Source organism: Anastrepha ludens, chromosome 4 (assembly GCF_028408465.1).
Source record: "Anastrepha ludens isolate Willacy chromosome 4, idAnaLude1.1, whole genome shotgun sequence".
NCBI lineage: Eukaryota > Metazoa > Arthropoda > Insecta > Diptera > Tephritidae > Anastrepha > Anastrepha ludens.
Window position 1 is genome coordinate 122,842,149 of NC_071500.1, and position 15,037 is coordinate 122,857,185.

General features: G+C 40.4%; 1 protein-coding gene across 1 annotated transcript in view; it reads left to right on the plus strand.

The window, feature by feature from the left end:
- The window catches only part of LOC128860943 (uncharacterized), an 83,837-nt gene extending 70,056 nt beyond the window's left edge, over positions 1-13,781 (plus strand). Inside the window, exons 3-4 of the mRNA XM_054098751.1 lie at positions 9,698-10,276; positions 10,352-13,781. Of these exons, the coding sequence (XP_053954726.1) occupies positions 9,698-10,276; positions 10,352-11,328 (1,556 nt within the window). The 3' untranslated portion in view covers positions 11,329-13,781. The remainder of the gene's footprint in view (positions 1-9,697; positions 10,277-10,351) is intronic.
- The last annotated feature ends 1,256 nt before the right edge of the window (positions 13,782-15,037 follow it).

The following is a 15,037-nucleotide window of genomic DNA, read 5'->3' on the forward strand; positions in this document are numbered from 1 at the left end:
CCGGCACGGTTATTTTAGAAAAACTTTGATTTTGTCGCACAGTGTAGTTGAGTATTCTATTTGTAGCAATAACTTTACATTTTGCTAATCTATCACAACTTTTAATTAGTTTTTTGTTTTCGAAAGTACATTCGCAAATCATACCGTACCAATCATCCAACATTGTTGTTTTTGTTTTTTGGTCGCACGACTTTGTAATGCTATTTAAGCCAATAGCCAGCGTGATCGCCACACTTCTCATACCACATACTTAATGCTGTACAAACATAAATAAACACGTACGTATTCGCCTGCTTGTGCATATGTATGTGCGTATGCATGTATATTTTCATATTCAATCATAAATTTTATACGCAGCACACGCACTCGCACGTTGCTTTGAAGCGGTGGCTGCGAAAGGGGGGGCGTGAACGTGAATATGAATGTGAAAAGGTGGAAACGCCAGGCGCAAAAAGGTAAAAATAAAAATAAGTTAAAACAAAAGCAAGCAAATAGAAATGACAAGCAGCAAAATAAAGCAGTTGGTTTTGTTGTAATTTCAATTGAAGTCGCTATGACTGTAGTGGTGTTGGTGGCATGATCAGCACCAAGCAGCAAGGCGCGCGTATTGTGGTAGCAAACTGGTTTGCTTTCAACGTGATTTCCACAGCCCGTTGTGTTTTTCTTTCCCTTTTCCACTACATCATTTCTTTTTTTTCTTTTGCATGTATTTATTTTTAGTCTTTTGTCCGTGGTGCTATTAATTTTTTATGCCATTCTCTTTTTTTCGTTTTTGTTTAATTCCTATTCTTTTATGCACTCACTTTCATGGCCTGTTGTTTGTTATGTTTATCGTTGTACGCTTTCATTGTTTATTATTAATGTTGTCATTGTTGTTCACTAAGCGCATGGTTGCATATTAACACTCATACATTCAGCACACACACACACACACATAGATGAAAATGTACCTAGTTTTCTATGTTTTGTTTTGCTTTAGCGATTTTTTGCGTCATTGTCTTTCTAACGCTTTATTTTCTTATGTTTTGCGCTTCAATTTCTTGTAATTTTTCTCTTACTTGACGTTCTATGTGCATATAATCATACTACATATGTATGTGTATGTACGTCGACCTGTTTTTTAACACTTTCCTGTGTAAATATGCTAAATGCAGCTGATAATTTTTTCTATAGCTAAACAGTTTTAGATCCCGACCCTTAACAAATTCAAACTCCTAATTTTCTTAGCCCGGCGCCGAAATTCAAATTATCCGTACTGAGTACCTGGGCGTCTACTCTGTAATTGCATGCGAAAGGAAATTTTGTATTTGCATAGTAATATCGCATTACAGAGTAAACCCCTTGACCAATTTTGATTACCTGATAACATTAAAACAATTCAACATAAGAGCGAAAAATTATTTAAATTGACGTAAAAGAGAAATTGATTCGACCTTCATTATTGTGATAGAGGTCTTGATTGATCTAAAAAATGGTATAACGCATACCAAGAAAATATGAAATACGGCAAACAAGAACTTTACTTTACTTCGCGGAAATCTCTTCTAGCCCTGTTAACTTCGTGCATTCATTATATATATATATATTTGGGTGTTAGGCCGAGCTGCTCCACTACCACTACTGCGTCTTAATGTTGTTCCACAAATGGGGAGACCTACAGTCGACTCCGAACGGCAGATATTTTTTATGAGGAGCTTTTTCATGGCATTGCCTGCCGAGGGGCGACCGCTAATAGCAATCATTTTTTCTTCATTTTGGTCTTTCCTTGAGATTCGAACCTACGTTCTCTCCTAACTCCGAATGGTTGTTGTTGTTGTTGTTGAGGTGGTTGAGCATTTCTGAGCTGAATATGCTCCTAATTAGTGACCAGCACCGTTTTACTACCACTATCTCGTGTGATGATGATTAAGGTTTTTTTTTTTCCAAGTCAGATCCATTTAGTGAGGTCCAAGTATAGCAGCAAATCCTTTATCTCGATGTCTGAGATCTCCTTAACTTGCTGTAGGAAAGGCTTACCGAAGGATCGGAGTCGTGCCCTGGCTAGTCCCGGACATTCACGTAAATAGTGGAAAAAACTTTCCTTCGCCCCTTCCGCTTGACAGCTTCTACAGATAGGATTGAAGGGTAGATTGAGTCTAGCTGCATGATCCCCTACTTTCCAATGCCCTGTAAGGGTTGCAGTGATGCGTGAAATGTTTGGCCGAGAACATCCTAGCAGGTCATTCGTCCTTTGGATTTTGTATGACGGCCATGTGTTTTTTGTTGTAATACATGTAGGTATTTGCTTCCATCTTCTTTCGGCTAAAGCATGATAGTGTGAAGCAATGGATGCCTTTAGTGTGTTCAGTGGGGTGGAGACTGCCACCGCCTCTGTTATGTCTAGTGTCGAGCCCTTTCTTGCTAGCTCATCCGCTATCTCATTGCCCCATATGTTCCTATGACCGGGAACCCATATCAGGGTAATTTCAAGCCAATGGCTGAGCAGTTTCAGCTCCTCTCTACACTGTAGGACCAGTTTGGATGAAATGTAGTTGGAGTCTAAGGTCTTAATAGCTGCTTGACTGTCTGAGAAGATAGCTATTCTTGCACCAACTTCCTTGTAGAGTTCTAGGGATTTGCATGCTTCTCTGATCGCCAAAAGTTCTGCCTGGAACACGGTGGCATAATCAGGAAGACGAATTGATTGAGATAGGTTGAGTGGCTCCGAATGGAAGCCAGCTCCCATACCACAGTTCATCTTAGAACCATCGGTATAAATTTCGATGTCGTATCTTCCAATCACCTCTCCTTTGCTCCACTCGGCTCTCGGTGGAAAACGTACCGTAAAGCCTTTCTTGAAGTTTAGGTCGGGGATTGTGTAGTCTGATCCGTTTTTGAGCAGGGGGGGTCCCTGTAGGAGGATCTTACTGTGACCGTACGACCTTGTTGTCCAGCTTCCTATGTCTCTGAGTCTCACCGCGCTGCAAGTAGCTATTGTTTTAATGTGTAAATCTAATGGCAATAGATGTGTTAGTACATTGAGCGCTTCAGTAGGACTGGTGCTAAGCGCTCCTGTAGTTAAGATACACGCTGTTCTTTGTATCTTGTTCAGCTTAGTTTTGTTGTATTTCCTTTCTGTTGCAGGCCACCAAACCAGTGCCGCATATGTTAGTATTGGCCTTACAATGGCTGTGTAGGACCAGTTGGATAATTTTGGTTGGAGACCCCATTTTTTTCCCAACATTCTCTTACACGTGTAAAGTGCTATATTTGCTTTCTTTACCCTATACTCTACGTTGGACTTCCAGCTGAGTTTGGGGTCCAGGATAACCCCTAGGTATTTTGCCTGTTTGGTTAGCGTGAGGCTGACGCCGTTTAGTTTTGGGAGATTAAAGTTTGGCACCTTGGTTTTCTTGGTGAATAGCATCAGTTCAGTTTTTCTCGGGTTTACACTTAAACCACAGTCCGTGGCCCAATTGCTGAGTAATACCAGAGCTCCTTCCATAATCTCACTGATTGTGGTTGGAAACATTCCTGAAACCATAAGCACTATGTCGTCCGCGTACGCCACCACTTTAATTCCCTTTCGGTTAAATTTGGTGAGAATGTTGTTGGCGACTAGTAACCACAGCAGAGGGGATAAGACCCCTCCCTGAGGGGTTCCCCTGTTGACAGAGCGTTTTATCGTGCTGCTGCCTACCTCACCGATGATTATTCTAGTTTTGAGCATGTTCTCTATCCATTCGTTGAGACCTATGTCTATGCCTAACATGTTAAGAGCCTCAATTATAGATCTTGTCGTAACATTGTTGAAGGCCCCCTCTATGTCGAGAAAAGCGACTAGTGAGTATTGCTTGTATTCTATGCTCCTCTCAATCGCACTTACAACCTCATGAAGAGCTGTCTCTGTGGACTTTCCTTTGAGATAAGCATGTTGAGATGGCGAGATCGTTGAGTCTGTAATCTTTTCCCTGAGATGTACATCCAACAATCGCTCGAGAGTTTTGAGGATGAAGGAGGATAGGCTGATGGGTCTGAAATCTTTCGCTGTATCATGACCGCGTCTACCAGCTTTAGGGACAAAGATTACCTTAACCCTCCTCCAGCTTTTTGGTATGTGCCCCAGCATAAGGCTTTTCCTGAAAAAGACCTCCAGCCAAGGAATCGTCGTTTCTCGAGTGTTCCACAGCATGGCTGGGAATATCCCGTCTGGGCCGGCTGCCTTATATGGTTCAAAGTTTTTTATCGCCCATAATATTCTGTCTTGGGATACGATGTGGTTGATTATAGTGGGTGATATTTTGGATGTGTGAACACTGTCAGTATTGTTCTCAATATATTCTGTGTTGCCTGGGAAGTGTGTATCTACAAGATGTTCTAGTGTGTCGGCCGAGGATTTTGTCCACTCTCCGTTATCTTTCTTCAAGAAGGAAGGGCAGGAGTGTTCCTTGGATAACAGCTTGCCTAGTCTGGCCGTGTCTTTGGTCGATTCTATGGAACTACAAAAGTCTCTCCAAGCCTCTGTCCGAGCCTCTTTGATTGCTTTCTTGTATTCCCTAAGGCAGTCTTTGTAGGGTTTGAAGTACTTGTGTTTGTAGCAGATATTGAAGATTTCTCTTGTCATTTTCCTGAGTTGACTTAAGTCTTCATTCCACCAGGTAGGATAGGTTGTTTTGCCATATGTGGCGGGACATGAAGCTTCAAGTCCTTTCGTCAACGAAGTTTCGAAAGCTCTTACTTTCTCATCTAGGTCTTCCCTTGACGTTATGGTTTTATTTATGTGTTGAAGTTTAGACTGGGTCACTCTACGGAATGTGTGCCAGTTTGTTCTTCTAGGATTTCTATATGGGATAGGTTTCTCAAGCTTAAGATTGATATCGAAGAGGATCCAGCTATGGTCCGAAAAGGATTTCTTGTCGGAGACTCTCCAATTTGTGACTATTTGGGAATTATTGTTTGTGCATAGGGTAACGTCTAAGACCTCTTCCCAGCCTGGAAAGTTTGCCGAGCTCGGAAAAGTGAAGGTTGGGGTGGTCCCTACATTACATATGTCTAGGTTCGTGTTTAATAGGAATTCAAAAAGTGACTCACCTCTTTCATTCGTCTCTGAGCTGCCCCAGAGCTCGTTTCTGGCGTTTGCGTCACAGCCCATCAATAGTTTGTCTGTGTTGTTTAGTGTTGACAGGAATCGAGCCACTTCGTCTGGCGGCGCCGGTTTCTCATGGGGCATATACACTGATGCCAGGTATATCGCCGATTTCTGCAGCTCCACTTTCACCACCGTAAAGTCGGGAGTACTGAAATTAGAACACAGAAAAGCTTTTAAGTGTTTTTTAGTGATTATGCATGACCGTGGCTTACCGTCAGCTTTGTTGTAGAATATGTTGATGTTCTTGTTGTTTTGGAACCCCTTAATCTCGTTGTCTCTGACCCAGGGTTCCTGTATGAAACCGATGTCGATGTCCCCTTCCCTGAGGAAGACATCCAAATTCTCTGTAGCACATTTCGAGTGCTGCAGATTCACCTGTATGGCTCTAGGCATCGGGTTTATTGTTTTCTTCAGCTAGGTCCAGCTTTTCTAGTCTTTCTAGCTGTATGTTGTTGTCGACCTCATCTGGGTCTTCCTCATTTTCATTGCTGTCTGCTTTGAAAATTTTCAGTTTGGCCTTTCTCAGACCAAACCGCATTTTTTTGTCGTGTTGTTTTAATATTGGCAGGCACTCATCGTTGATCTGCAGAACGAATGACATGCTGCTCTTTTGCGGTTTTTCTGCCTTCACGATTGCCCAGTCGTCCATCGGCACCGCAGGGTTGTGCGACTTCAGGTATTTCAGCACTTCTGCACCGCTCAAGTCCATCACCGGTAGCCAAATGCGAGCGCGAGGAGGGCAAGGGATGTCCTTGGCCGGAATAAGCTTGAGTTTTAAGCCTTCCAGTGTGCTGTTGATCTCAGCAACACACTTTTCTAGGACAACCCTTGACCAGTCGTCGTCGCACTTGATAACTCTACAGCCGCGAAGTACTCCTGCAGAATTAAAGGAAGGGAGAGTTGCGCCCTGTGCTCCAACCACATGCTTGTCTAGCACGAGCTCGGGCAGTTTGGCCTCCACTTGCCCCCACTTCTGCAGGACCACTTTGCCACTGTTTGTGGTTTCGTCGATCAGTGCATAGAGGAGGTTATCCTTAACCACCTCACTGAACGGTCGTTGCTTCGTTTCTTCGATGCTGCTGGACACCTTAGGTCTCTTCGGAGCCTGGTCGATCACGTCCTGTGACCTGTTTCTATACTTCGCATCGCCTTTTTTCTTGTCGTCCTCTTTGGGTTTTTTGGATAAGAAGTCTTCGTACTCCTTAATTTGTCAGCCGCGTCGCGCTCGTCAGTCGCTCCAGCGAGTTCATTTTTGGCAATCTTGCTTAGAATGAACCTCGCCTTCGTGTAGCGAGACTTCATGAGGGCACCCTCGGATTTGTGTTTTCGTGCGGCCTGACTCTCTCTCTGAGTGCCGTCATCCGCCTTTTGCGATGTTTGTGGTAGAACTTTTTGTTGTTGTTGTTGCTTTCTTGGTAAGGGTGTGCTATGGCTGGTACTTCCCTTACTCTTCGCTGACTCAGCCGTTTCTTGGCTGGAGGCCAACAGGGTATCCTCCTCGGAGGATGGTATTGTGTCGCAGCGCGGCACGAATTTTTGGTTTTTTTCGTTTTGTTGTAAATTCATATCATCTGTTTCTTACGGTTGCTTCGCCTGACTGCGTCAAGCTCCACAACCCACGAGTATTAAGGGGAAGTAATGGGGTCCCCCGCGGCAGCGCCCCTTACCGCGGTAAGGCCACAGTTACTCTCGAAGGCGGCCAGGTATTCGAGAGGGAAACTCCGTTCGCGATGCACATGTTTTAATTCCCTGCACCATTCAGTCCTCGGCACGATTCCAAGCACACCTTGACTTGGGAATGTGTTGGTACGGTACTCTCCGTATAGATGATTGGACGAGCATCGCACACGCCGTTTCGCGTGAGGGTGTTCGACCAATCCCCATACGGAGCTTCCCTCTTAGTTCATGACAGGTTGAATTCCTAAAAGGAATTTAGCCTTCATTTAAGCCCCATCCCCGCGGCAAGGAGACCAACCACGATGAGGTTGGTATGGTAGTCACGTCTCAACTCATTCGGCTACGGCGGCATTATATACATATATATCAATATTTACGCGTACGTTCATGTATTGTGACGATTTTGTCGCATATTAAATTTGATGTATAAAAAATGTCATCAAAACATCGAAAGAGTTCCATAATAAGGATACCACTGCGTATAATTGCAAGTCATACTGACTCTCTGTACGCCGTAGCGGTGCATAAGATGGAGCGCGATTTATATATATGTATGTAGTATACAAGCGAATATTAATATAGGCGGCAATGTTAATAACATGATGTTATTAATGTATGTAAATATAACGTTTACATAATGCCGAAGTTAATGAAATATAAAGTAAAACATTAACAGCTGTTAATGAGGAAACAAGTATGTGTATGTTATGTATGTTGCGGAATCTAAGCTAACCAGTTACTGCTAAAAAATTAGGAGAAACTTGGAGAGTGTGATTGGATAGTGTGATGGGATTGAAACGGCTGGTATGTGACGTTGATACTCTCTTGTGATAAAATATATAGGTTAGTATGAATTGATATTTTTTCGGTTATAGGCTACTTATTGAAGCGAACAGTATTTTAGTCTTAATCTAATGTCAATGATTCGCAAAGCTACTCGCTATTATCATTTGAATATTTAGCTCGCTTGGACGATTTGTAAGCGCATAATCTGTATTATAAGATAGTAAAAAATTGGAGTGTAATAAAGCACAAAGTGCCGCGTAATTCCACGACTTCAAAGTTATGAACAAGAACATTTAACCATTCATTCGTCCTTCACATTTAATTTTCAGTTTTTTTTTTTGTTTGCAAACCCTAAACAGTCTTAAAACCATTTGTATTAAGAAATAAAAGCTCTTCTTAACGCACAAAATACTGCACCCAACAAAAGTCATTCTTCATGACCTTCCTTTTCTATTGCCAGCTGTATAAGCTAGCACAAGGATGCCATCGTATAAAGCAGCTGCTGTACTCAAAATAAATGTTTTTTAGAAGATTCATAATTTCAGACAAATATCACAGATACTGGAATGCTGATCTATAAAACCATATGAAAACACTGGCATACAACGATATTTTCCTTCATGGGAACTCCAAGTTACTTTTTGTTATGGTTTCTTGTGTCTTTTACTCAAAATAATCGGTGCAACTTTTCTTATAAGACCCAAATGAGGATAATCGATACAGGTTAGCAAAACAAAAGACTTAAACTACGAACTTTATCTTTATAAGAGACTGTTGAGTGATCCATACCGAATTTCTACACTAAATCAATTATTAAAATCGCTATAGGAAACCTTATCCAAAACTTTAAATAATAAAAATGAACTTTAAATAAAATCAGTACTACTAAATAGATTTGCATGCATTATGCAATGCAGTCAATGATATCCCGCCTCAACAAGCCGCATGGTCCTCATGGCGTACAGATAATTTTTGTTTCGGCACCGGACCAAGAGAGGTAAGGGTTGGAATTTGTTAAGCATTGAGATCTAGTTCAGCTACAGAAAAACTTCGTTACTTATGAAAAGTTAGAAATATACCAACGTCAAACATTTATTGGGAGAGAGTGGCAACTTTTTTCTTATTGGTAAAAGAGAGCCCGATGTGTCCAATGTGCTCGAAAGACAGTTAAAATCTCAGCATAGTAGGCGAAATATTCTATGATGTTTCGAAATTTGTTGCATGAGTGCTCCAGAGAAAGAATAGTAAAATTACCATTCGCCTGAAGAAATTTGCTAGAAATCCGGCCTAGGCTCCAAAATAGTGTTCAGCGCACCAAAACGCAACGAAAGTCAGTTTTATCTCAAAAAACAAACCATACAACCAACCCCGAATATATTTTACGAAATCCTTTACTTTTAAATTGCATGCAAAATTTCTATATCATTCATTGTAAACATTTGCTCACTAAGTACTATATTTTTTCTTCTTTATCCAAATGGAGCCATTTCGCATGAAAATTATGAATCATAACGCCAACGCTTTAGCTAGACAGTAGCTGGAACGCTTCCAAGTTGCACAATGCGAATTTATATGTTTTTGTTTATTATTGCCCGTTTTTTTGGAGTTTTGCAATTGCCAGTTTGGACTTGTTTTATTTTTTTATCAAATACCCGTATGTGCGAACATATCTGAATGGCAGCAACCAACGATCAACGCCAATGGCAAAGCCAAAAAAGCGACGAAGACATTGACGTTGCCACCGTTGCCGCCGTAGTTGTCTCTGATGTTGACGTGCCTCGAAGGCATGTCATGAATTTCCAATAACTAGGTTCATATTTATGCGCTATGTATATTTGTATGAGGCTACTTACGTCAATATGTATGTTTTTATAAGGTATACCGTTTCATAAGCTCACTCCAAAATCCCGTATGTGTGCGCTCCGGCAACAAAAACGAGGTTTAGAAAATTTAGAAACATGGCATGCAATATATGGCATTCTTATCGCCCACATATACATATTTAGTAGCGTCAAAAATGTTTGAGCATAAGCCATACATACTTTTGTTTAAATTATTATTAAAAATATTCCTAATAATTCTTCAAAATTTGTATTTCCTTTTCAGAGGCCCGCCTCTCGTCGAAGGACTTGCCGACTGCGCGTTGGCGCCGCGAGCGTCGTTCGCGCGCTGGTGAATACCCCACGCTGGGCAGCGGTGTAGTGTCTGCCGCCGTCGCCGCATCTACTTCGAGCAGCCTCTCGCCAGCTGGCACACCACCGCCGCCGGCTGTTTGTGCTGGCATTCCATCACCAGTGAGCGCGCATCATCATGTCGCGTCGTCGGTGCACAGCGGCGTACCGCCACCCATGTCCGTTATGATGGCCGCAGCAATGCGTCCGCTTTGCGAATCTACCAATCGTCCAACGCCTCCGCCATCGAACTCCTCAGCCGCCGCCGCTGTTGCAGCATATCATCACCAAGGCGGCATGGAGAGTCCAATCGATATGTCGGTGTCGTCGTCTACGTTGAAACATCGATCGTCGCCGCCGCCACCATACCGTGCACCACTTCCGGGCTCCACATATGCCACTGCGCTTGCACGCCCCAGCGTAATTACACAAGCGCCATCGAAACGCGAACGTGAACGTGAACGCGGCGAACGCGAATTGTTGGCGAATCGCGAGAATGACAATCGCAGTACTGGTAAGTACAATCACAACCAAGCCAAATGGCGATTGAAATACTATTTCATATGATTACCATTTCCTTATATTGTAGAGTCCATTTCGAAGTGCGAATTGGTGATCGATGAACACTTCCGCCGCTCACTGGGTCCCGACTATGCTGCGCTATTCGGCAAAAAATCGCCTGGCCACAATCCAACTACACCATCGCCACAACCGAGTGTAGCCGCTATGACGACCACAGCGGTCATAAATACACCAACACCTACACCACCGCCATCAGCGTTGTCTTTGCCACCTTCTTCAACCACGCAGACTCAGCTGCAAGCATTGGTTGTGGGGCATGCGCCAGCGCCAAGCGCTTTACCACCCTATCATGCAACCATAGCTGTTGGTTCACCGCAAGCGCTCATCTCACCAAAACCAGCGTCGGTCTTACTCTCCTCGGCAGCAATCTTTGCAGCGGCAGCACAGCATCCAGTTAAAGCTGAGGCCTTGTCGCCACATCACTTGGAGCATGTGGCGGTTGCTTTACCACCTCCGCAACAGCAACCGCTTGCCCTGTCCACCACACAGCGCAGCAATACGCCACAACCAATAGTTCCCAGCATGGACGTCGAAGGACGAGTAACTCAATCACCACCACCACCTAGCGCCGTGCTAAATTCTCCGCCGCCACCACCACCACCATTCCCTACAGCGTCGCTACGCAACCAAATATCAATCGAGCCACTCTCAATCAGTAGTTCACGCTCCCCGGTTCCAACACCACTACAATCGCCAAATTCATCTGCTGCGGCGACACTTGCAGTGGTATCCTCAACCACACCACTAACAACAACGGCAGCAGCAGGAACAGCGGCAGCATCACCACCACCCATAATGCCAGCCATAATGCGCATCAAAACCGAACCGGGCATGTCGGCGTCCAATACACCGCCGGCCTCCCCAACTTCCACCTCTTCGCCCACCAGCATCACTAAAGTGAATGCTTCTGTCGATGATCACTTTGCCAAGGCATTGGGCGATACTTGGAAGAAGTTGCAGGAGAATAAGGAAGTGCGCAAGTGAAATATAATAAATCGGAAGAGGAGGAAGTGGAAAGGTTTGATAAATGAAGAGTAGTGATAAGAAAAATTTCATGTGGGAGAGTAATTAAAAGCAAGTAAAGAATGAGAAAAAAAATGAGTTTGTATGAAGAAATTTATATAAGAAAAACAAAAATTTAAAATTAAAAATTTGAATGCAAATTAAAAATTGAACGGCTGAAAAAGGAAGAAAGTCAAAAATTGCAGAACCTGAAAAAAGACGAACTTAATGTTATTAAAAGCAACAATGCACTTTCAAATTTTACAAAATGCGTAAACAAAGGAAATGTTGGATGCAGCAAATACCTACAAACATAAATCAGCATATAAGTCTTGGAAATACTCGAAAAGAAAAAGTTTGTAAAACTTAAAAGCGGATTGTGTTAAATCCTCTGAAGAAGGAACACTTAAACTGACCTACAAAAAATGGTTTTATTCTAACCTATAAAGTTTATTTGAAACCTGTATGTTTATAGCTAAGATTATTTAAATTAACTTGCAGCAAAAGTCTAGAAATTGTAATTAATAGTTTGCCCCGTTTGAAATCAAAATATGTAAAAGTAAATATAAGTATTACCATTGAAATAACCTTAGCTTAGTGACAGAAGCTTTCGAAAGTACACCATGACAAACACCCACGAGATACCATGACAAATGTCTACAGACATATGAAAGTTTGAATAAAAAACTTAAATCATATTTAACAACTAACCTAAAAGCTTTGTAAAAAAACAGTTATAAAGAACTTAGTACTTAAAAATTAAAGCTTGACATATTAATTGAGTTTGGAAAAAAAATGTCAATTCCAATCTAACAACTACTTGGCCCAGTAATTATGAGAAAATACATTTATTTACGCTGAATGATGGAAAAAGCTGTACTCAGGAGCACAGTTAGATATTTATTGTTTGTCATTTGCCTTTTATAAAGATATGTTCGATGCTTTTTTTGGGTTAAAATATGACAAGTAAAAAGAAACACTTTTCCCACCTCCAAATACTAATATATATTTTTTTAAACTAACGGCAATAGCTCAGCTTTGTTTATAAAACAAAACATTTTTTTTTTTTCAAATCAGTGGTTTCATTTAAAAGGATATAAAGAAATAAAGCTACATTAAAGAAATGCTTGGCTATGTAAAATTTCAGTGCAACCCATTTCCAAAAATGTACATTAAGCTAATTATTTTGAAGTTACACGGATAGAATGCCAATTAAATGATATATTAGTTACTTCTCCTGCTTTGTGCGAGCTCTTGATAGTTAATTTAAAATTAAAATAATATACATACATATACATTAATATATTTGCTAAATTCGTCTTTTACTTGGAATTCTCGCATCTCTGTGCTTTCCAGTCCTTTCATGGGCATGCAGTCGCGCTCTGGACGTGTATTTGCAGCGCATTAATATGGCACTGCTATGATATGGCGCCCTTCGATTGATCTCTAATATTTGTTGATTTCTAAGAATAGCTGAGAAAAATTAGAAATTAAAAATTTAAACACTTTGCTATATTCGTATTTTTATTAGAACAAATAAGAAGCAAACTACTTATCTACCTAACTGTGACACAACTGAAATTTAATATTTTCCTGAAAGAACGGCATGATTTGATGTTTTTGATTTAAATATTTGAAAATATCAATAACTCCGTACATATGTATGTATACATATAGCAACCATTATGTTTAGAAAAAATAAAAAATTGAAAATGAAAAATTAAAAACAAATTTTTGTTTTCTAATTAAAAAAAAAAATTAAAAACAATTCTTGTTTTCTAATATTTTTCTAATTAAAAACAATTTTTGTTCTCTATTTTTTCTAATCAAAACCATTTTTGTTTATGCTGTCTAATGGTTATATTTTTCCTATTTCTAAAGGCTCGTACAACATAAACTAAGTGAATTTGAAGGTAATTTTACAAAATTACAAATTAATAATTATAAAAAAAAATCTGCAAAAATCAGTTGATAAAATTGTTAGCAGTTACAATAGATTCCAATTAACCCAAATAAGCCTACAAAAAATATTGCATTTTTATGAGAACTACTGTTCCTCTCCCATCTGCGTACATCGTAAATCAGGCAGACATACATACATACATGGGTCTATGAACTATGTATATACCAAGAATAATAGAGAAAAAGATTGCGCTTTCCGCATTCGCCATATCGTAAGAGTCCATCAATAAACAAACAAAAGGAAAGGGAATTACTTGTTTGTAAAGAAGAAGGGTAGGCGAACAGACGGGTAGAAAAGCAATGGAAACAACCAAACACAAGAAATTAAATGCACACACACACTTTCTAGCCGCGGTGTCTTCCGCATAAAAACGCAAAATCCTGCATTTGGAGGCTTTATATTAATTTGTGCTTTACACTTCGGCACTTCGTTTTCATTAGTTTGTTTAATTCAAGTGTCACAAATCACAGTACTACCAAGCCATTCACTGAATTTTCCAAAACATACAATTTCTCCTACTTTTGTTTGTTTTGTATTGCGAAGGGAGCTCAGGTCAGAGTAAAGTAACTGTTTTTTAATGGCGCCACCTCCAGTACTCAATTCGCCTTGAGTACATGCCATAAGTCCTTAAGAGTTCAAAAAAAAATTTGAGGGGACAATCCTCCCATAACACATGAAATAGTTATACTTGTATGTACAGGGTATCTCATGTTCGAGTCTCTTTTTCAACACATATAATATTTTAAACGAAAATAAATTATCCTTTAAATTACATATGTGTGTGTAGCGTGTGTGTGTATGCACAACTCTGTGGTCGTATGATGTAGTAGTTTGGAGATATAGCCACCTTTGCTTATTTTTCTGCTAGCTTGTTTCATCTTAATATTGATTTTTTTTCTAAAAATGTAATTAAGAAATAAAAAAGTTATGTGGACGTATTAGTATTTAGAACTCTATTAAAAATATAATATATATATTTTTATCTTAAATCGACTTAAGCTATTATGGTGGCACCTATACGACCACAAAATTTATGAAGCGTTCACGCATACGAATGTGGACTCTTTTGTGAAATTTTCGATGAGACTTGGACGCAATTGAAGCCTTATCTCGTAAATTTCTTACAAAGCTCCAATTGCTTCTGGCTTATTCACATAAACACAGCTTTTGAGTTGTTTCCACAGAAAATAGTCTCCACCGCCTAGTTGTAACTCATAATTTCAAAGAAACTCAAATGTATTTAAAAAAAAAATTCCGTAATGAAATCGCCTGGCACCATTGCTTTCTGATTCCTTAGGCTGGCTAAACGCCGATGACTTTGATCCCACCCCGTCGAAACAGCCTGCTTCCTGCGCCTACTGTTAGATGAGATGAGCAGGGATCTAAAAGATGTTCCAACAACGCACCAAACAATTAAATAATAGAAATGTAATGCGTTGTTTTTCTTGCTTTCTTTAAATTTGTACACAATATTTTCTCGATACGTTGGTGTCGTAATTCAGCAACCATTAATTCCGGCCATTTATAGTATTCACGCTGACGCCTCAAAACAGCCAAATAATAGCACTTAATGCCCGCTTGTCCTTTCAGAACATAATCGTGATGGATTCAATGAATATTAAATTCCGAGCATAGGTATGACTGAATTCTGATTACTGAGATCTAAAATTAGAAGAACTAATAAAATACTGATATCGTTACTGAAAACACTTATTTCAAAAATAAAAA